The following is a 23,653-nucleotide window of genomic DNA, read 5'->3' on the forward strand; positions in this document are numbered from 1 at the left end:
AGGCATTTACTTTAAGTGGGAATGTATCAGTATAAGAACATCACAAAGGTAAGTAAGGCAAAAAAATTATGTCATGGATCTTGAGATACTTAATGTTTATTGTTTTGCTCAAAGGAAGCTCAAATTAATTATAAAAAAATTAATTTGTCATATAGAATCCTTCTACCTGACTCCAAGAAATGTGGGCTTCAGTGTGAACATAGTATGTTCATTCCCATTGTCTCTACTTTCCAGAGTTTTGATGACAATTAAATGAGATAGTACCTGTTAAGTCAATAAGCCCTCAGTAAGTACTCAAGAAATAGTTATAGAAAGTGCCCTCTAGTTGAAAGTCTCCTTCCTCCTGGTGTCCATTGCGTGAATGATTCCACCCAGTTACATCAATCATCTCAGTTTTAGCCTCGTCAGTTAATAAATACTCTTTTAAGAAAAGCAAGGGGTAGGGGGATGCAGATAAAATTCTTACCTCTCCTGGAGGCCTATGGGCTTCATTTTGAAAGGAGAAGGGCTGGCAGAGGTGGTAGCTTTGATCTCAGGAGTGCATCGGCCTTGAGGATCCACAACAACATTTAGCACCTTTGGGGCCTGCTCAGGCTGGACCATGCTGTTGAGTGCCTTCCCCTCAGACTGTGCTGGCTGTAATGCAATGGGTGATAGGTGGATCTCCTGATTTTTCTCTTTATCTTGTCTCAAGGAAAGCTGGAATCTTTCTTTTAGTCTGTAAAGAATCTACAGAGGAGATAAAGAGCTTTCACTTTTTCTCACACTGAACAACAAAGTATACTCTCTTCTACCCCACCCTAGAAAACAAAACAAAACAAAACAAAATAAAAGGTTTAATAATAATAAAGTAAGCAAACTCCTCTAGGATGATTTCTCAGCTTGTGATATTGAGACTTTTCTTCCAAAAGTTATATTTGTATTTCTAGTTAAGGGGCACATGAATTTTAAATATATGTATATATTAATTTGTTAATCAAAGATACATTCAAAAGCAAATTTGACTAATTTTATTAAAATGCTGGATGTCAATTTGATCACAGGGAAGGTTTCATTTGAAATGACTGAAAAGGAAAGTTTATTAAAGGAATAGCATGGACAACCAGCAACATGGCAGCAGAGTAAGAAACTCGTAGAGTGAGCTCATGCTACAGCACAGTTAGTAATCAACCAGAGCTATCTAAAGCACCTGTTTGGGAGCTCCAGGGGACCAGAAGAGCATCCTGCAACATTCTTGAAAGAATGGAGGGAGGATGCTGCCCATCTGAAGAGAAGATTCATAAGTAGAGCACTGCACACCCTGGAGGCCAGTGCCCATCCTCCACTGGCAGCACAAGCCACCTCAGGAGCTATACCATGGCAGGAATTGGAACTCTACTTCCCAAAAATGGAGGAGGAAGAGATGGTTGGGCACCAATTTCAGCTATTGATCAGTAAATTTGGCACGCTAAAGGATAAACCTAAAAACAGCTAAAGTCTGAACCTGTCCAAGTAGAAAAGAGGCTGGTAGCCACCATTTTAACTCTGCTCCCAGCATGAGGGGAAGCCAGGTCAACTGAAAATCACAGTGACAGTAGGAACTGGCTTCTTTCACCTAGATAGGCCTGCAGTCCTAGCCTAGGCTTCAGTCCCACCTCTGGCAGGGAATAACTTGGCAGATCCTGAACCAGCCTCTCTGGGTAACTGCAGGTATATTCGACTGGCACAGACTGAATAGTCAGAAGGCTACTGGGGCAACTGAGTCATTTTGGATCCACATGGGATAGATTACTGCCCACACTTGCAGTTCCATCCCTGCCACAGGCAGGGGAGAAAGGGGTGTGAAGCTTCATCAGTGTCTCTGGGCAATTACAGTCAAGGCTCACATGACTTGGATTATTACACATGGCTGTGGCAAAGGAGAAAGTTGGGAGAAACTTCATCAGCCCCTGGGGCAATGAGGGCAGCTTGAGCTTCCAGAGCTTCCAGCACCAACCACATCCTTGGATCCTACTGCACAACCAGCAAGGGAGAAAGGGGAAGCCCTAAACCAAAGGGAGAAACTGCACCCAAAATAAATACTCTAGTAAGCCACATGCCAAGACATAAACAAAAAATTACAATCCACACCAAGAAACAGGAAGATAAGGCCCAGTTAAAGGAACAAGATGAGCCTCCAGATGACATGAAGAAGTTGAGACAACTAATCATAGATATTCAAACAAATCTCCTTAATAAATTCAATGAGATGGCTAAAAAGATTAAGGATATCAAGAAGACATTGGATGAGCACAAAGAAGAATTTGAAAGCATACATAGAAAAATAGCAGATCTTATGGGAATGAAAGGTGCAATAAAGAAAACAAAAAATACACTGGAATCCTAAAATAGCAGATTTGAGGAGGCAGAAGAAAGGATTGGTGAGCTTGAAGCCTCTGAAAGCAAACATGCAGATGAAGTAAAGAATGGGAAAAATTGAACAAAGCCTCAGGGAACTAAATGACAGTAAGAGATGTGTAAACATACATGTCATGGGTTTCTCAGAAGGACACAAGAAGGGAAAAGGGGCAGAAGGAATATTTGAAGAAATAAATGTAGAAAACTTCCCAACCTTATTGAAGAACATAGATATCCATGTCCAAGAAGCACAATGTACTCCCATCTGAAAAAATCCAAATAGACCAGCTCTGACACCAGAATGTCAAATGCCAAAGACAAAGAAAGAATTCTGAGAGCAGCAAGGGAAAAACAATATTTAACATGTAAGGTATACCCAAGAAGATAATGTGCCTATTTCTAACCAGAAACATGGAGGCAAGAAGACAGAGGTATGGTATACTTAAGATACTGTGAGAGAAAAACTTCCAGCCAAGAATCTTATATCTGGGAAGATTGTCTTTCAAAAATGAGGGAGAGTTCAGAATATTCAAGATAAACAGAAACTGAGTGAGTTTGTAGCCAAGAGACTGGCTTTGCAGCACATACTAAAGGGAGTACTATAGCCTGAAAAGAAAAGACAAGAGAGAGACATGGAAGAGAGTCTAGAAATGAAGATTATATCAATAAAAGTAATTAAAAGTGTCAAAAGAGTGGTGAAAATAAAATTTGATGGTTAAAGCCCAAATATTCAGGAATAAACTTAACTAATGGTGTAAAGTGCTTGTATTCAGAAAACTACTCATTGTTAAAAGAAATTTTTTAAAAGTCCTAAATAATTGGAAAAACATTCCATGCTCACAGATTGGAAGACCAAATATCATTAAGATGTCAATTCTACTCAAATTGATATACAGATTCAAAGCAATTCCAATAAAAATTTCACAAACATTTTCAAAATAAATGGAAAAAATGATTATCAAATTTATTTGGAGGGTAAGGGGTCCTGAAGAGCCAGAAACATTTTAAAAAGGAAAAGTGAAGTTGGAGGACTCTCACTTCCAGACTTTAAATAATATGATCTAGCTACAGTGATAAAAAATAGAATAGTATTGGCAAAAAGACAGACACATAGACCAATGGAACAGAATTGATGGTTCAGAAACAGACCCTCACATCTATGGCCAAGTGATTTTTGGCTAGCCTGTCAAACCCACCAAGCTTGGGCAGGATTGTCCATTCAACAAATGGTGCTTAGCAACTGGATATCCATAGCCAAAAGAAGGAAAGAGGACCCCTATCTCACACCTTTTACAAAAATTAACTCAAAATGGATAAAATACCTAAATATAAAAGCAAGAACCATAAAGCTTCTAGAAGAAAATGTGGGAAAATATCTTTGAGATTTGGTGGTAGCTGATGGATTCTTAAAGGAGGTAATAGGAGGACTGAGATGGACTACTGATATTTAGTGTATGTAGAAGTTTCAATTAACTTTATTGTAAAAGTGTGGAAATGTATAGAGTAGATGGTAACACATTATAGTGAGCAACAGCTGGTTTATAAATGGGAATGTGGCTGAAAATGGTAGTCTAGGGATATAAATGTTGATTGAAAGAAAGCTAGAGAAAAATCTAGGGACTGAATAACACAGTAAACCCAGAGGTGGATGAAAATTGCGGTTGATGGTTCAGATGCAAGGGTTCCCTTTTTGAACTAGAGCAGATGTATATCATGATTGCAAGGAGGTGGGAATGTGGAGAAGTATGGAAAAACACAACTGGAGTGACCTATGGACTGTGGTTAAAAATAATAATGTAATAGTCATGCATCTATGCTAAAGATGTACTGTGTTATGGGAGGTCCACGGTTCAAACCCCGAACCTCCTTGACCTGTGTGGAGCTGGCCCACGCGCAGTGCCAATGTGCACAAGGAGTGCGGTGTCATGCAGGGGTATCCCCGCATAGGGGAGCCCCACACGCAAGGAGTGCACTCCATAAGGAGAGCTGCCCAGTGCGAAAGAAAGTGCAGCCTGCCCAGGAATGGCGCCGCACACATGGAGAGCTGACACAACAAGATGAGCAACAAAAAGAAACACAGATTCCCATGCCACTGACAACAACAGAAGTGGACAAAGAAGAACACGCAGCAGAAAGACACAGAGAACAGACAACTGGGACGGGCGGGGGGAGGAAGGGAAGAGAAATAAAAAAATTAAAAAAATCAGGAAAAAAAAAGATGTACTGTATTGATAATGGGAGAGTATGGAAAAAGTGTACCAAATGTACACAATGGAGCATGGTTGGTGGTAATAGTCTGATGATATTAGCTCATAATCTGTGACTAATGTTCTACCACTGTGTGGTGTGTTGATAAAGGGGTGTTGTATGGGAATTCTGCACATGTGCATGATTGTTTCTTGAGTTTACAACTTCAGTCATAAAAATATATGTAAAAAATAATAATAGGGTAGGTTGGAGGAAAAATACACCAATGTAAGATAGGGACTATGGTTAATATAGTAAGATTTTGACAATATTCTTTCATAATTTGTAACAAATGTCTCACAACAATGTAAGGTTTTGCTGGTGGGTTGATTTATGGGGCCCCTGTATATGTTATGCATGTTTGCTCTTTAAGTTCACAACCTTTGCTATACTCTTATTGTTTATATATGTTCATGTATAAATGATATAATAATAATAGGGTGGGTTGCGGGAAAATCCTTTGGTTAGTAGTAATACTTTGAGGATACTCTTTAATCATTAGTTAAAAATGTATCACAACAGTGCAAGGTATTGGTAGTAGGGTGAGGTATGAGAGCCCCGTATGATGTTATGTATGCTTATTTTGTAGGATCACAACTATTACTATACACTTATTGTTTGTGTATGAGGGATATACTTCAATAAATTTTTAAAAATTGAAAAAAAGGAATAGCATGAAATATGGGAATATGACATGAATACAGATATCTGAATTCCAATACAACACAGAAGAATTAAGTATTAAAAATACTAATAAAAATAGTTACACTTATAAACCATAATTTTTAATGGTGGTAAATATCTACATCAGTCATACACTAATTTGAGGATCTGGTAAATACTTGAAAATATTAAATTTAGGCCATATATCCAAGAACAATTTGGACAAAATCTCCCTTACTCCTTTTCCCTCTTAATTTTTATTCATAGAGAACAAAGCAAAAGTATCCCTTTCCTCCAATTCTCAGCAGAACTCTTTCAGGAATGGGATGGCCATCATTTTTCAAATTTTAAAAGAATTGAACTGGCTTTGCTGGAATATGGAATACTCCATAGGCCAATTTGTGAAGTGAACAAAGTTTTTCTTTTGTGTCTTCAGGCTTCCCTTTCTATAGACCTTTGTGTTTTTTTTTCTTCTTTTCTTGATGTTGATACCTCTACTTCAATTCTTGTGGAAACTAGGTATTCTCATGTTTTTTCTAGTCTTTTCTCAGGAAATGACTTGATAAGTTAATTCACAAGATGTGTCTTAACCCATCATCTGCAAATGTCTGAAGATATACAGCATTGGTGACATCTGCATCTTAAAAAGTTGTAAACCAATTGAGCTTCCCTGATTAATTTTCAGGGTTCCATTTACTGAATGAGTGTGATTTTGGGAGGTGAAGGCTTTCCTGGTATTTTGCAAACACATTTCCTCTAATTAGTCAAAGGAATATTCTGTCTCCTCTTTCAAATTTCCTTTACGTTCTAGTAACATTTGAAACCTACTGGAAAGACATAAAGTCTAAATACATTTTTTCTTGTGAAAGGATAAGTAAACAGAAAAAGAAAATTATGTGTAGAGGAAAATAAAATCTATCAGAATTTACAAAAGGGCAATTTTAGGAAATATTTCCCTGGGATTTTCAAAATGATATTGGAAAAAAAATCCGTTTAACAAAATCATTTTATAAAGATTTGGTAGGATGAAACACAATGCTCTAAGATGGAAATATATCAGGCTGAGATTAAAAAGAAAGAATCCAAGGAATTAAAAACTCAGTAGCAGGATGTAAATCTGTGCAAGTAATAAAGAACAGAAACAATGGGGTGGAAAATGTAATCAGTGGTATATATGACAAACTCAAGAGACCACCTGGAATGTAAGGATAAAGAGATGAAGATGAAAACTGAGAAAAGATGATGAATATGGAGGTGTGCAGCTGTTTGTTTTTGTCAGTGCTCTCAGGCTTTCTGGGTATATACCTAAGAATGGTATTGCCGGGTCACATGGCAAGTTCATACTCAACCTCCTGAGGAACTGACAAACAGTCCTCCACAGTGGCTATACCATTCTACATTCCCACCAACAGTGAGCAAGTGTTCCTGTTTCTTCAACACTTATAGTTTTCTGTCTCTTTTTCTGACTGTTTAATAGTAACCATTCTAAAAGGTGTGAAATATCTCATCACAGCTTTGATTTGCATTTCCCTAATCGATAGTGATGTTGACTACTTTTTTTCATATTTCTTTTTTTTTTCTGCCATTTGTATTTCTTCTTTGGACAAATGTCTATTCAAGTCTTTTGCTCACTTTTTAATTGGGTCATTTGTCTTTTTATTGATGAGTTGTAGCATCTCTTTATGTACTATGGATATCAAACTCTTACCGGATATGTGATTTTCAAATATTTTCTCCCATTGGGTTGGCTGCCTTTTCACCCTTTGACAAAGTCCAAGTGTTGAAATTTGAGGAGGTCCCATTTATCTATTTTTTTCTTTTGTTGTGGGTGCTTTGAGTGTAAGATCAAGAAATCACTATCTATCACAGGATATTGAAGAGGCTTCCCTTTATTTTTTTTCTAGAAGTTTTATGGTCCTGGCTTTTATATTTAGGCCTTTGATGCATTTTGAGTTGATTCTTGTATAGGGAGTGAGATAGGGGTTCTCTTTCATTCTTTTGGTTATGGATATACAGTTCTCCCAGCACCATGTGTTGAAGAGACTGTTTTGTCCCAGTAACATGGATCTGGTAGGTTTGTCAAAAACCAGTTGGCAGGCAAGCAAGCAAGCAAGCAAGCAAACAAACAAACCAGTTGGCCATAGAGGTGAGGATTTATTTCTGGACTCTCAATTCTATTGCACTGATCAATGTGTCTTTCTTTATGCCAATATCATAGTGTTTTGACCACTGTAGTTTTGTAGTGTGTTTCAAGGTCAGGCAGTGAAAGTCCTACCACATTGCTTTTTTTCAGAATGCTTTTGGCTTTTCAGGTGCACTTTTCCTTTCAAATAAATTTGGTAATTGCCTTTTCTATTTCTGTAAAGTAGGATGTTGGGATTTTGATTGGTATTGCATTTAACCTATAAACCATTTTGGGTAGTATTGACATCTTCAAGCTATTTAGCTTTCTAATGCTCCATGAACATGGAATGTCTTTCCATTTGTTTAGGTCTTCTTTGATATCTTTTAGCACTCTTTTGTAGTTTTCTGAATATACATCCTGTACTACTTTGGTTAAATTGATTCCTAGGTATTTGCATCTTTTTGTTGCTATTGCAAATGGAATTTTTTTCTTGATTTTCTTCTCAGATTGGTTAATACTAGTGTACAGAAATATTACTGATTTTTGTATGTTGATCTTGTATCCTGTCACTTTGCTGAACTTGTTTATTACCTCAAGTAGCTTTGTCACAGGCATTTAAGAATTTTCTAAATATAGGATCACATCATCTGCAAATAGTGAGAGTTTTACTTGCTCTTTTCCTATTTAGATGCTTTTTATTTATGTATTTTCTTGTCTAATTGCTCTAGCTAGAACATCTAGCACAATATTGAATAACAGTGATGACAGTAGGCATCCATGTCTTGTTCCTGATCTTAGAGGGAAAGCTTTCAAAGTTTCTCCATTGAGTACTATGTTGACTGAAGGTTTTTCATATATGCCTTTTATCGTATAGAGGAATTTTCCTTCTATTCCTATCTTTCAAAATGTTTTTATCAAGAAAGGATGCTGGATTTTGTTACATGCCTTTTCAGCATCGATTGAGATGATCATGTGCTTTTTTCCTTCATTTTGTTAAAGTGGTATATTATGTTAATTGATATTCTTATGTTGAATCACCTTTGCATACCAGGAACAAATCCCACTTGGTTGTGGTGTGTAATTCATTTGATATACTGTTAGATTTTATTTGCAAAATTTTGTTGAGAATTTTCACATCTATGTTCATTAGAGGTGTGGTCTGAAATTTTCTTTTCTTGTAATATCTTTATCTGGTTTTAGTATTAGGGTGATGTTAGTTTTGCAAAATGTGTTGGGTAATTTTCCCTGCTTTTCAACTTTTTGGAAATGTCTAAACAGGATTGCTGTTAATTCTTCTGAAAATGCTTGTTAGAATTCACCTGTGAAACCATTTGGTCCTGAACTTTTCTTTCCTGGGAGATTTTTGATGACTGATTCAATCTCTTTTAATCCATTCTGTCAGCCTAGATATTTTGATAGGGGAGTTTAATCCATTCAAATTCAATGATATTATTGTAACTTCATTGTTTACTTCCACCATTTTATTCTTTGGTTTTCATGTGCCACATCTTATTTTCACCTGTCTTTTAACTCTTTTGGTTATCCTTTCTGCTATTCTTGCCTTCTACCCTCTCCTCCAAGCCTCTATCTCCTGTGTTTTTCTTTTGAGTTATAAGGATCCCTTTAATATGTCTTGAAAAGGTGGATTCTTGTGGAATCTAAGCCCCCTCTTGATATAGATGTGGAGTGGACACTGCCATTCTAGGGTCCACAGGATGGAGAAATAGAGTATGGACTAGAGTGGACTTACTGATATTCTATTCACGAACTATTGTGATTAGTAATCGAAGAAAATGTGGCATTGGTGTGGAGAAAGTGGCCATGGTGGCTGCTGGGGGTAGGGAGTGGGAAGAAGAGATGTGATGTGGGGGCATTTTTGGGGGTTGGAGTTGTCCTGGGTGGTGCTGCAGGGACAGTTTCTGGACACTGTATGTCCTCCCATGGCCCACTGGGTGGACTGTGGGAGAGTGTGGGCTATAGTGTGGACCATTGACCCTGAGGTTCAGCAGTGCTCAGAGATGTAGTCACCAAATGCAATGGATATCTCATGATGATGGAGGAGGTTGTTGTTATGGGGGGAGGAGTGGGGTGAGGGGGGTGGGGGTGTATGGGAACCTCATAATTTTTTAATGTAACATTAAAAAAATAAAGACAAAAAAAAAGAAAAGGTGCATTCTTTTTTATGATCTCTCTTAGTTTCTGTTTATTTGTAAATATTTTAAGCTCACCTTCATATCTGAAGGACAATTTTGCCAGATAAAAAATTCTCAGTTGGCAATTTTTTCTTTCTGTGTCCCAGTTGTATCTGTCTTCTCACCTCCATGGTTTCTGATGAGAAATCCTTACTACTGGGCATACCTTGTATGTGATGGCTGGCTTCTCCTTTGCTACTCTCAGAATTTTTTCTTTATCTTTGATGTTTGACATTCTGAGTAGTATGTGCCTTGTAGTAGTCTATTTGGATTTATTCTGATTGGGGTATGCTGTGCTTCTTGGACATATAATTTCATTTCTTTCATGAAAGTTGGGAAAGTTGGGAAATTTTCAGCTATTATTTCCTCAAACACTCTTTCTTTCCCTTTCCCCTTCTGGAACTCCCATGACACATATGTTGTTGTGCTTCATGTTATTATTCAACTCCCTGAGGTCCGGGTCTATTTTTACCATTCTTTTCTCTCTCTGTTCTTTGCTTTCTGCAATTTCAGCTGTTCTGTCTTCTGTATCACTTATTCTTTCTTATATAATTTTGAGTCTGCTGTTGTATGCCTCTAATATGTTTTTGATCTAACCTGTGATGTCTGCACTCACATGAGCACTTTTATTTTTCTATTCAGGTTTTCAAATTCCTTGTGCTCGTTCAGTGTCATCTTGATGTCCTTTATCAATTTAGCCATATTGTCTTTCAACTCATTAATTTGATTTTGGAAATTTGTATGACTCTCATTGATCAGTTGTCTCAAATCTTGTGTCTCATCTGAGGCTTTGATATATTCCTTTGCTTGGGCCATTTCTTTCATTTTCTCACTATAGCTTGTAATTTTTTGCTGATGTCCAGGCAACTGATTATGATGATAAGTATACTCTGATGCTCAATTTCTCTCTTTTGTAGGGCTTTAGTGGCAGAAGACTGCACTACTGCTGTTCTTTGATTCTTGGTTCAACCTGTTCTAAGTTTTTAGGATTGCCCCTGTTAGTTGCTGAAATGGGCCATGGACCCAGTAATGGGTTGCAGATCCACTTCCAAGGCAAAAGCCTTTCTTACTTATTTACTTTTAATTTCCTCACATTCATTTCCTTGGTCAGCCAGCAGATGGCACACTTTGGCAGATCTCTCAGTTCAAACCTTGGTTGGAGTGTGTTTGTTGCAACTCAGACTGGAGCAATGTAATGGAGGATCCTTTCTGGAGGCTAAGAGCCTTACAAATCAAACTTTCTCAGAGACAGTTCTTTACCTTTTGCTGGCAGCCCCCTCTCTTTTCCCAGGTAGGAAATAATCCCATTCCCCTCTATGTCCTCAAGAACCAGTCCTAGTCAGTAGGGCAGGTGTTTGACCAGTCAGATCTCTTTAGTACTTTGCTGCCTCCCAAGAAAAACAATGGTGCAGCTCCTCCTGGCCTGGAAGTGAGGCTGGTTAGTACAGGGAAATGGAGGAGAAGATGAGTCACAACATGGCCAACAGGCAACATGGCCAACAGACAACATGGTCAACAGACAACATGGCTGACAGACAACATGGCTGCACAACCTTCCTGAGGCCTTGACTTTAAACTTGAGGTCCCAGTTTCTATTTCTGGGACCTCGCCTTGGCCCTGGATATTCCAAACAGGCCTCACCATTGGTTCCCACTATTGGTGGGGTAACCAGTGACAGTTGGGGCCCATCCCCTTAGCATTAGCTATGAGGAAGAATAATTAACAGTTTAAAAGGTAACTACACAAGGCAGAGCTTGGTATCTCTGCCTAGAGGAGCTTATACCAAATCGTGGTGTGTATTTCCATCTTTCCCATTTTTCAGCAAGCTCTGTTCTTTCCCCTATTTCCCAATAAATTCTTTTTATTGGCCTAATTAAACTTAAATTCATTTATGCAACATAGCCAAGAACCTAGGGGAATCCAGTGCTTTCCCGTTTTCAGAAGGGCTTGTGGAACACAGCAGGCCAAATTTGTTGACCAGAAGCTGAATCAGTCTTAGGCTGTGTCCCTCTCTCTCTCCCATTTCTTGGGGTAATGGATCCCTGTGACCCCTGTCTGTAGTTGCCAGCCTGGGCTGGAGAGTTCAAAACTCTCTGCTTGTGGCGTGGGGGAGGGGCATCAGCAGTTGTAGCTGCAGTTTCTACTCAGGGTTTAAATGTTGAGGTTGTTTTCCTATGTCCCTCTCTCTTCTGGGCAGTGTCCAGCCTTTGCCTGGTGTCCTAACCCTAGAACTTTTTTTTTTCCAGGTCATTTCTGCCTGTCCTCTAGGTATTTTTCTGGGAGAGGAGAGAGTTCTGTGTCTTTCTAATCCACCGTCTTCCCAGAAGTCCCATTTCACATTCTTAACATGACTTTGAAATCTCATCTGCAGCAGATGTGATTCTCACCCTGAGTTTCCCAAATCTAAAAGCATGCCTTTTGTGGATTGAAAGAAGTTCTCCTTTAGGAAAAAGACTTGTGAGTTAAAACCAAAAAAACATATTAGAAATTGAACTGCCAGAAAATCAGAGAATTCTTATCGTCTTTAATGTCAGTTCACTTCCTCAAAACCTGGAAACTTCCATATGACTGGTATTCATTGACCCTAGTAGGGTAGAGCTAAATCTTAAATTTTGAAAAACATGGGTTCTAAATATTTCCAAGGGCATATATTACCATATAATGAAATAAAAAGATGTCTAATATTAAGTGACAAGACTTATTCTTAATCTTATTATAATCATATCTGAATAAGCATATTATGATTTCTTTAAAATCTAGGGAAGGAAATACTGAAAATGAAAGCCCATCTCCTGGGCATGGTTTTAAGGGCTGAGGAGATTTATAATTTACTGCTTCTTTTCAGTTTCCATAACCCTCACAAAGTTCTTTGCCACCACTCTGCAAAAACAAAACCCACACTGGAACAATACCAATCGAATGACACATATATGTTACATTTATTCTATTGTTAAACACATAACTGCTAAAAGATGAGGCAAAAGATTTTAAGGTGTTTTTTTTTTAATAGCAAGTAATTTTCTTTCTTTAAGTTTTTTTTTTATTTTTTAAGAAGCTTTAGATTTCAGCAAGTTACTTTCTTGAATGATAAAAGAAACAAATATTTCTGTACCTTTACAAAAATATATTTAGTAGAAGATAATATATGTATTATATGTTCTAAGCTTGTCACATCTAAAAATAGTATGTATGTCAGTGTACTTGTTTGCCTGTCTACACTTGGGTTTTGGAGAAAAATGAGAATGAGAAATGAAATAAAATGAGAAAGACAAGGAAATGTTGACCTTTTCAACTGTTCTTACCATGTCATTTTCATGATTCAGGCTCTAGTCTGAAGTTCTTCTCTGTGTTCATGAACTTATATTCTTGGTGAGGAACCTTTGTCACATATTTTGCAATCAGTTAACTAATTACTTCCTCTTTGGTCAGAGGTCAACTTTTCAATCTATCTCTGTGTAGTATGTGCACAGTGATTTATACATCTTTCATTAGGGAAAAGCAGAACTTGGAGAATGTATAATGCTTAAAAATACTCAAGAGTTGTTGGGAAAGTTTTGGAAATTACTGAACTACCAGATAGAATAATGCACATGGGAGCCGAGAAGCTCTTTGGAGAGCTCTTTAAAATTGACACAAAGATCTGATGGCTCCAGGATCCCCAGTCCCAGCCCCAGCTGCGTCATCACCCACCCTGCTGTAGCACGAGGGAAAACGCTGTAAATGCTGAACATTCTAAGACCAATGATCTGGCCTCCACACACACTGTCTTAGCCACACTTTCCCCCATTTCAACAGAACAGAATGTGCTGAAGAAACAAATTAACTCAGTTGACAAGTTTAAGCTGAGAACAAGCAAGAAGCACTATGACTTTCACATTTTGAAAAGGGCAAGTTCTCGGTAACAGAACCACCATTTGACCCTTAGCCTTCATGATTACCCTGTCCTCTCCCATCTTTGATTAGCTTGGTATTTGGAGCTTCTGTTAACATTATAGAAACTCCTGGGACGTGTGGTCATGGCATTATGGCTTTTGAAGAAAGGCCAGTGATCCAGCAAAAGGTAAGAAAGATGCATTTTGCCTCAAATGACTGCAGGAATCCATACCAGAATGATACAGAGTTGGCAGCTTTTTCTGAGGGAATGCTGTCCTAACTTTTACAGTTATTTTTTGTTTTATATTTCTGAATTCCTGTATCAGATTTAAAGCTCTATTGTACAGCAAATTATCCTTCAAAATGATTATAAGGAGTTGCAACCTGTATTTCTTTTTGCAGCCAGCAACTGTGACCCACCTTAGAATTTTAGTGAAAAAGAATGCAAGAGTGGAATAACCAAGTCAAAATCATATACTGTCTTTTTTGGAGGATGGGGGATGACCAAGAAGAGCCCACAAATAAAAGATTACTCATTCCTTAAATCTTAAACACTGAAACAGTTTCCATAAAACACAGAACTCTTGTATAAGGTCCTTTCCTTATTAATGTAGGTGGCATAAACATTAACTGTCAAGTAAATTGTGTTCTTAATGCCTCTTAAATCACTTAGATTCAAAGGGGAATAGGAATCATTCTAAGCAGGAAAATACATACACTTCAGTTTTTTGGTATGTGTCCACCAGTAACTAAATGCCACTTATTTGCATTCCCTTGTGGGTCATATTTTTAATCACCTAAGGAAATGCATTTGATGAGTGCTGGAAACTTTTAAATGGTTTAAAAATTCTTCATTGTTTGCAGTGGATCACTGGACATTGAAGATTCATTGCACTTACGGACAAGGATCTGTTTTTCAGTTTCTGTGTAATTTGCAAGACTGTACAATGTGTGCTGATGCAAGCCTTTTTCAGTTCAAGAGAATAAATGTTTACAAATATAAGAAATACTCGAGAGAGATTGGGCTGTCTGAAAAAATTCAGAGGAAACTGAAGGTGTTGTTACTTGGCAATAGGGCAATTGTCAGGGAATTAAGTTATAAGGCACTGCTTCCCAACCAGCTGGGATTTTACCCTTCAGTGGACATCTGGAAATGTCTGGAGACATTTTTAGTTATCACAACTGGAGGTTAAGTCTGCTATTGGCATCTAGTGGGCAGAGGCCAGGGAAGCTGTTAAACACTCTACTATGCGCAGGGCAGACCCCTTCACAACAACGAATTACCCACCCCAAAATGCCAGTAGTGATGCTGTTCTTAAAAATCACTTGGTATATTTTCTCATTTCACATTTAAGCCCAGAGTGGTTGAATGACTTATGCAAGGTTAGGAATACAGCCTGAGATCTAAGTTTCCTGCTTTCTGGGCTGGTGCTCATTCTACTCTTTCTCCCAATATCCCACATGCTTCTTCCCAACCTTTTCCCAAAGCCTCTGGAAAGTGAGTCAGAGGGATTTCTCTGTGTAGAACTAGGTCTGGAGTGGAGCATATGCATATTTCTCTATGTGAATGCACTTCGTCTTACAACTCATCCTGAAAACTCATTCTAAACAAAGGCTAGCCAATATTTTGTCTTTATCCTTCAGAGTTTATTATCTATTGAATCTTGGGATGCAAGAAAGTCATTTGACCAATTGAAAGAAAAAAAGAGAGAGGAATATTGAATGAAGGGAACTGTAAGAGTCAAACTATAGCAAGAGAAAGAAATAGTAGCAGGAAAAAGTTAACCAGAGAAACACAGAAAATGGGAAGAAGCTAAAAAAAACCCTTATATATTAATAGCTGTTTAGCAGCTAATAATTTTCATTAAAAATTTCATAACTAACACTTGAAACATTCTGTTTAGATCAAAATGTGTTCAGGTTTTAAAATTATGCCTCCAATCAACAGTTTGTAGCATTTGTTCTATGCAGTATTTTACAGTTAGTTCTGAAAGAATTTATTTGATCATTAAAAAAAAATGAATACACGTGAATCAGTCTCTCCTACAATCTGGAAACAAGACACTGTGGTACAAAGGTAGATAGCACATTACACTGTTCTCAAGGGATTCATAGGCTTCCTGAAGAGACAGACATGGAAAATGGCATCCAGTACAAGACACTAAGTGCAAATATACACATGTGTTCGGCAGATATGATGTGGCACTCTTTTATCAATTCTGTCTTGGTGTAATATTTCCAGATGAGAGAGGAATTCTCATCTGTTGTTGGACCCCTTGGCTATCAGAGATTGATGTTCACAACATAGAATGATATGACTAGAAGAACCACAGCTTGACTTCTTTATCCATGGAATCATGGCAAAAAGCCCACACTATTAATCAAGAGGATTTTGGGTTTGAATTCCAAATATCCTGCCCTCCACTCCATCCTCAACACACCCATATACCCACATTATATGTTCTTGGTCAAGTCACTTACCTTCTCTGAATTTTTGTTTTCTCATTAGGAAAAGTAAGAAACTAAAATTAAGTATTTAGTACCTGGCATCACAGTAAAGGGAAATAATTGGATGATATTAATTATTATTATTATTAAAAGGATTGTATTCTTAGCTAAATGGATTTTATTAATACAGAATTGAAAAAGAAAATTAGTTTGAGGCATGTACCTACTTGGAAAATGCTTCTGGAATCAATAATTCCAGCTAGGAATCTAGTCCTAGTTCCTTCAATCCCTAGGGATTATGGATTACAAATCAGACATGTATTTATTATGTGATTCTCAGGCTACAACAAGTAGTCTTAACATGATGCAGTTTTTCCTATTTCACCTACCTAGCCTATGACTACAGAAACTGTATCACATATGGCTTCTTCTTTCTATGGGTCTAACATGCCAGGGCTTTTACTGACCCAAACAGTGGTTTTTATGCATTTTCTAAAACTGCTTTTCATTATAACGATCTGGCTTCTAGACATCTCTACTTCCATCTCATAAACACCTTTGCACTTATTAATAAACTTCTAAGTATACTTGGAGATCTAACTTAGATGATATAGTGTTTTTAAAATTTATTTATTCAAGTTTAAGAACTAATTCTTCTTAAGAATAAAATTCCTCCTCCTAAAGCAGACTGAATGGATTGGAAATTGCCCACACATATTTTCTTGGAAAATTGTATTTGTCTATTTGTCGCTCCACCCACTCCACTTTCACTTTTGAGAGGTGCTAAATAAGTCACACATTTGAAAATGTCATGCCTGTCTAATTTTATGCCTGGCAACATGAAAAAATTGTATTTTAAGGAAAGTAAACAATATGCCAAATTTTTAAAAATGTTGCCAAGTCTGATGCTATCCTCTATTATAGCAATTTACCTATATAATTTCATAATAAAAGGATATGCTTTTCATTTCTATGGTGTGTAGGAAGGTTGGTTGCAAATAACAGTATTTGAACTTTCCTAAATATAATTAATGCCTGAAGGAAAATTCTGAGTTATATCTTCTCCTTTGCCATAGACTCAATAAAATTATGGGAAACAGAATTGAAATATGTTTGAGGATCACAAAAATGATAGTGTAACTATTACTTAGCAGTCCAAGTAAAAAAAAACCTTATTTTAAATCAAGATCATTATCAAAAACATTTGAGCATTTACAAAGACAAACTTATTTTAGGGAATCACATTTGTTGTGTTCCGAAAGGTGAACTATTTGTTGACTTGTAAGTTAACATCAGATAAACTTAGTTTTATTTCAATCCTGTCTATTAGGTAGTATTTACTTTCCCTTCACTATCAATTCCTTTCTATGTAGTGCCAGGTTTCCTTGCTACGTTTTTAAGTGACCCTTTCATATTGAAATTTAAGATAGTATTTGAAACCTATCATTCTTCGTCTTTCTTTCATTTACTCAAAAACTATTTGAAGACAGATCAAAAGTATTGCTTTCCTCTCACCACTCTTCTGTGCAATCACTTTTCTTTCCCATCCTTCATCTCCCAGGAAATGGCAGCACCATCACCCAAGTAACCAGTCTACAAGTCATCCTCACTACTTTTCTTTCCCTCTCCTCGAATCAGTACACAGCAAATTCTGCCACTTCCACCTTCACCCACTCATTCCGTTCTCCCCATACCACCGTCACCCCTGTTCTGAGCCACAGCATCTTTCTCATCTGGCTGTTGCATTAGCATTCAGAACAGACCTCCTGCTCCCACCTTTCCTCCCACCCTCTGCCCCAACCAATCACCCAAAGCAGAGAACGTGATTGTTTACGCATACAAATCAGAGCATACCAAGGCTCTGCTCTGCCTAAAACACTAAGCCTCTGCCCATCTTCTTGAAACTGGACTGGGGTTCGGCCAGTATCCCCTGCCCCACATTTTCATGTGTCTGCTCATTGGTATCATTCAAATCGAATGTCTCGGATTGCTGTGCTTCAGTTGCTCAGTATTATATTTCCTTCTTCATGACACTTACTGCTATTGGATTTTTAAAAAAATATATTAACTTAATTTTTGTCTATGTGTTCCTTTTAGTATAGGCTTCAGGAGCACAGGGAACTTACCTGATTTGTTCTTTTCTTTACCCACAGCATCATCAACAGGCCCACAAGGGATGCTCCACATGAATTTGTTGAGTGAATGAAGGGATGGATTTACCTAACAGTCCACTGTAGGGCAATCACCTATACTTTTCAAATATTCCTTACCTTAATTGTTGTAATGCCTTTACAGCGGACTTATCTAGCATTCTCACTTTTACAATGGAGTTTTGCAAATATTGGTAAAGGAAGGTTTGTCCTTTGGCCCCAGCGGGCTGAAGGTGTGGCTATTACAGGTCATTTAGGGATTTATCTAGATGCTATTGGATACACAGGATACATAGGCATTCTTTGAGTTACAAATACAGGATCTCCAACATATATGTTTAAAGCTGTATCCTGTGTCTCTCATACTTAAATCTGCTCTCCCACTTCATTCCTTTTATCTTTGTCTTTGCTTTTGAATCTAATCCTTTAACCCTTGGGGAGAAAAATCCCTATTTCTTTCACCCTCTACCCCTTTCTATTATTTTTCCTCCTACCATCTTTTCATCTGTGAGGTAGAAAAATACCCTAATTGTTACTGACAAGAGAGGACAGTACTGGAGATTTTCTGTATTAAGGAAAAAAGGAATCACATATTTTAAAGGGCAATTAAACATAACAAAGACTGCACCCAGTAAAAGACTAGAAACTGCTCAGAGGTCTTTGCCATAATCTCCACGTAAACCCACAATCTCCTCTCCTTAAAATTCTTTTTTCTTAATTTCCACCATTTAAGACACAGAAATTCATTTTCTTACCTAATTCTTAAATTAGTCTTTGGTTTGTTATGCCACATTTTTTAAAAAGTCTGCTTTCTTAATGTCTGTCCCATGCCTCTGAATTCATAGCTATTATCATTAAGGTAGTAACTTTAAGGTGCTTTTGCTACTTTCTATATTTTGGGCTCTAAGAAACACGCTCCTCTCCACCCAATTCATGCCTTTAATGGTTTGAAATCCTTCGAGTTTAGACCTATCATCTCTCAGAAGTCCTAATCTTTGTACCCTAAACGCCTTTACAGAAGCAGGAGTACAAATTAATGAACCTAATAAGACACTTAGAAATGTTGTTGATTGTGGATACAATTAGATGCATGATAGCTTTGGGAGGCATTTAAGACTAAGAAGTGAACATTTAAAAAATGTGCCATATTAAAAAGAATAAAGCCTACAGGAAAAAAGATATTAAAACCCATTCATCAATTCAAATATTATAAATTCCATCACAACATTTTTAAAAGGATAGAAAAAAAGTTATTTTACTTGAACAATAACAGTTAACTTATTCAATAACATATATCACTGCCTAGTTTAGCATTTAGATGTATTTTGGGTTCTATTCTTTTAATTCAAAACATTTTAAAGGTCATGAGTTTGTAGCTTAGAGAGTTATTGCAGCACATACATTTCATATTATTCATTCACCTAAACAATTAGTTGACTGTTGAGCCTATAATCGCTTTTTTCCCTCATCCTGGCATTTCTTAGAATGCTTCCAAGACCCCCTAAAAAACAAGGAAATCCATCACTCCTTAAGGACTGCACTTATCCTTAAGACATATTTCCTTTTTTTGCCCTGGACTTTCATAAAGATGATATGAAAGAAGAAATAAAGTAAGCCCCCAAATTCTTATGAGACTTCATTGACATTGAGGGCTTCGGTGACCTCAGTAAATCACTTTGTAAAGCTTCATTATCAGGGTTGATCAAATTACTAGAAGCCTCAGTGCAATTACAGCCTTATTATGCAGTTCCGCATCCATAATTCCAAAGTCTTTCTTTCAGCAATCACTCTGCTGTCGGATGTGAAATACCCCCAATATAAAGGAATGCATAGTCTTGCTTCTGTCCCCAGTCTTTTCAGCATTCATTTGAATGGCAATGAATCCAATAACATTAAGCAATGGGCTCAACAAAGGATAAAATACAGAAAGAAGCAAACTTACCATCAAACACGTTACTATAATAACAAAGATGCTGAGAAAAATGACAACAGCATAAAATCCTTCTTTGCTCCAGATTTTGTCCGCTTCATGCTGCCCTTGTAAAACATTTTTCTTTAAAAGCAAAACAGAAAGTCTGATGTTAAATGAGAGCTTAAGTAGACTAGCGCTCTTATCAGACACTGAACATATTTTTAGCTCTCTTCCATTCACTGTAGTGGAACACACCTACATTCCCCGCTGCCAGAGCTGCTTCTCAGACTGATCTAAGACAACAGACTGCAATCTTCATGTGTATCAAGCGATTATTTTATCTTCTGTACAGGAGCACATACTCTGACACGGCACACTTGGGTCCTTGGCTCTGTAAATGTCCCTTTCAGTTTCTCTTGGAAACTACCTGGTTCACAGGTAAGAGAGTGGTGTTCTTTTCGTGCTGAGGAAATTGTTTCTGAAGCTCTCCTCACTATTTTATGTCCCCTCCCAGAACACCAACACCCGGGCTCACCTGCTGTAATGCTGCACTTTACTTTCAAACAAAAGTGAAACAGGTGCAGACAAAATCTCATAATGTAGTAATAAACACAGCAACTCTGGCTGGTCATTTTCTTTTCTTTTCCTTTTATCACATTTTTTTTCCTTAAATATAATCTACTTTGTCAAAATCTGATTAGTGAACCTAACCTTATACATAACCTTATAACCTAACCTTATACATTGTCCGGATATTTTATTTAGAAAAACTGGAAAGACCAAAAATTCCAGAATCATTTGGTAATAAAAGGTAAAAAAAGGTTTTCTTTCTTTCCCTTCCTTCCTCCCTTCCTCCCTTCCTTCCTCCCTCCCTCCCTCCCTTCCTTCCTTCCTTCCTTTCTCTACTTTGGGGAGTGAAGGGTAGAGGTGAAGCATGAATAAAGTATGAGTGAGTCTCTTCGCTTAATTTCACTCATTCTTTAAAAAACACATACACTAAAATCAAGTGTTACAATGAAATTAAGTTTCATAATTCAGTGAAATTTGTAGACTGATAGCTAAAGAAACTTTAACTTAAAACTAAATAGTTCATAATTAGGGAAATCAAGAGACTAAATCAAATCAAATACTTTCTCCCATCGAAATTGCCATTTTGGTAAAGGCTACCTTTCTTCCTCTTCAGTGAGAACACTTATCTGTTCTGAGAAATTGTCTCCAACGATGAGAGAACCTTAAGTAAAATCTGTCTTGTAGTTCAAACTTTGAGGTCATTGCCAATAACTTTTCAGGACTTAGAAAAAGAAAATAATTTAAATATTTATAAATTAGATAAAAATAAATGTTTATCTTGAAAAACACTTTATGAAAACTTTTATCTTAGAATTCAAGTGAATCCTAGTGGGGACATGAGCAAGGCAGAACGGGTCAGATCTTTGATTTCAATTGTCATTACAAAAGCTATTTGGAGGGGAACCTCAGCTGCTTGTAGTAGTTGAGGTTTATTTCCTTCACTTGTACAATATCGATGTTCTCACGATACCACCTTGCCTACTTTCAAGACATAGATAAATTCATAGATGTAAGAAACCATTTAGATATATGCATTTCAAAAACATGTAACTGGTACCTGAAGGAGAATCAGAAAATGCTTGCTTTTAGAATGTTAAGGAACAAAGTATCCTGCTGGAAAGGAAATCTTGGGTTTGAGTCCTAACTTTTCTTTTACCATGTTGGTAGTTAGATCATAATTATTCCCACATCTCCATATACATAGCTGGAAACTAATACAAAAAATCTCTTGTAGAACTCAGGTTTAAGTTTGGAAATGAATTTTTTGCAGGCAAGTCAGCAGCATCCATTGCTTGCTATAAAAGCAAACTTGTTAAGCAAGTAGGCAGCATAAACTTGTCAGATCTAAGAATGAGGATGTGTGCTTTAGCTCATGTGAAATTTGGATAAAAAGGGGTGATTAGGTGGGTGGAAAGAGATTTTGTGTTCCTTAACTGGTTTGGCTCATTCTTTTTTTTCCCTTTCTTTCCTGCTATAATTCTACACCTCCTGGAATATCAACGTGTTCTTTTCTTCTTAAGACAGACTTGTTTTGTTTTCTTTTTTACCTGCAGCAGAGATGATGGCAGAGTTAAACTCTCCCCCACAGCCCTTGTTAGGAAGACACGTGTTTTGAACTCTTAGAACTTAGTCACTGTACTTTCTTGGTAAATAGATTTCCTCTGACTCACTCTTCTCCTGCTGAACTATATTTGTACAAAGATCTAAAAAGCTTGATAAGGCCAGGGTAATAAGTGGGAGGAAATAAAGTTAAAATCCCACAAATCAAATGATTATAATCCACACAGTATTTCAATCTAAGCTTTGCAGAGGGCTAACCAGATGTCTGAGGGTTCAGTAATCCAGAGGCTCCCGGCTGGGTCAAGCCAAGGCTATTGTATCATTTTTACATCTTATTTTATACCTATATTACTTTGCCCTTTTAACTTACTGCAGTGAAAGAATCTGATGGGGTTCACTTTACTTTATTATTTTAAAATTTGGGCAGTTTGCTGCATAGGTAGCAATGGCTTCTCTATAATATTCTGCTGATGGACCAAAATTCTCCTTTTTTTTTTTAATGTTTTTACCAATTCTGTTCCCAAATGCTTGGCTTTAGAAAAGAAGATGATACAGAGACTGAAGTACCCAGAAAAAGAATGAAATGGAAATGTTATAAGTTATATGGTTAATTTGATTAACTTAGGCAGATAAATGAGATGTGTCGTACAGTGTGTGGTTTGTTGGATTGATGTCAAACTTACAGTGTTTCATGTACAAAGTGAACAATTTGGTCCAAATGGTCTCACACGTGTCAATATTGACTGAATTTCTCCTCATTCTTGGCAAGTCCATCCTTCTAGAGCTCGACTACAGGCTAGTGCTCCTAGTTTGAAAGAACAGTTACCAAATTCCTGGTCTGTGGTTTATAGCTACGCGTTATGGTCATTCCTTTCAGTAAATAGTCCATGAATGTATCAGTCAGCACAATAATTGGCCTGCTACTTAAAGAAGGTAACTTACTTCTTTCGAAATATAAGATCTGTGAAACTGGAGTAATTTGCAGTTTAACAAGAAAAAGAACCTCTCTCAATTTTTCTGTTAATTTATAACTTATTTATTATTTATACAGATGTTTATTCAATTTTATAAAAATCCTAAACAGAAACTGAAATAGTGAATATAACTTTTATCTCCCTTGCTTATTAAGCAAGAGGCAGTTTTGTTTTATCTTTATGTGCCTCTTACAATAAAATAATATTTGCATTCTACAATATTCCAGGAGCTACATAAAAGATATAAGAAATAATGTCTTTACTTTCAAGAAACTTTGATTAGACATGAAAGCAGATGAATGGACAAAAGTAATTCTCTATTTGGTATTTTTCTTTGTTTCCCAATAACCATGTCTGATTAAAAAATCAAACAAATAAATAAACAGCAACAGCAACAACAACAAAATACTTTTTTCCATGAAAGTAAATGATGTGGATTTAGGAATAGATACTTTTGAGACATCATTCATGATGTTCAATAATCCATGAACAGGATGAAAAGCCAAAATACCAATACTCATTTTTTTCTGTTAATGAATGTATTATCATAGCAGAGCTATAAT

General features: G+C 36.9%; 1 protein-coding gene across 3 annotated transcripts in view; it reads right to left on the bottom strand.

The window, feature by feature from the left end:
- PTPRR (protein tyrosine phosphatase receptor type R) overlaps nt 1–23,653 on the bottom strand; it is a 292,671-nt gene that overhangs the window by 100,147 nt on the left and 168,871 nt on the right. For all 3 annotated transcript variants that reach the window (XM_004457451.4, XM_071218951.1, XM_004457452.4), the window contains 2 exons: nt 20,017–20,127; nt 467–729 (listed from right to left, as the gene is read on the bottom strand). In XM_004457451.4, coding sequence (XP_004457508.2) covers nt 467–729; nt 20,017–20,127 — 374 coding nt within the window. The remainder of the gene's footprint in view (nt 1–466; nt 730–20,016; nt 20,128–23,653) is intronic.

Source organism: Dasypus novemcinctus, chromosome 12 (genome assembly GCF_030445035.2).
Source record: "Dasypus novemcinctus isolate mDasNov1 chromosome 12, mDasNov1.1.hap2, whole genome shotgun sequence".
In the NCBI taxonomy this organism is placed as follows: Eukaryota; Metazoa; Chordata; class Mammalia; order Cingulata; family Dasypodidae; genus Dasypus; species Dasypus novemcinctus.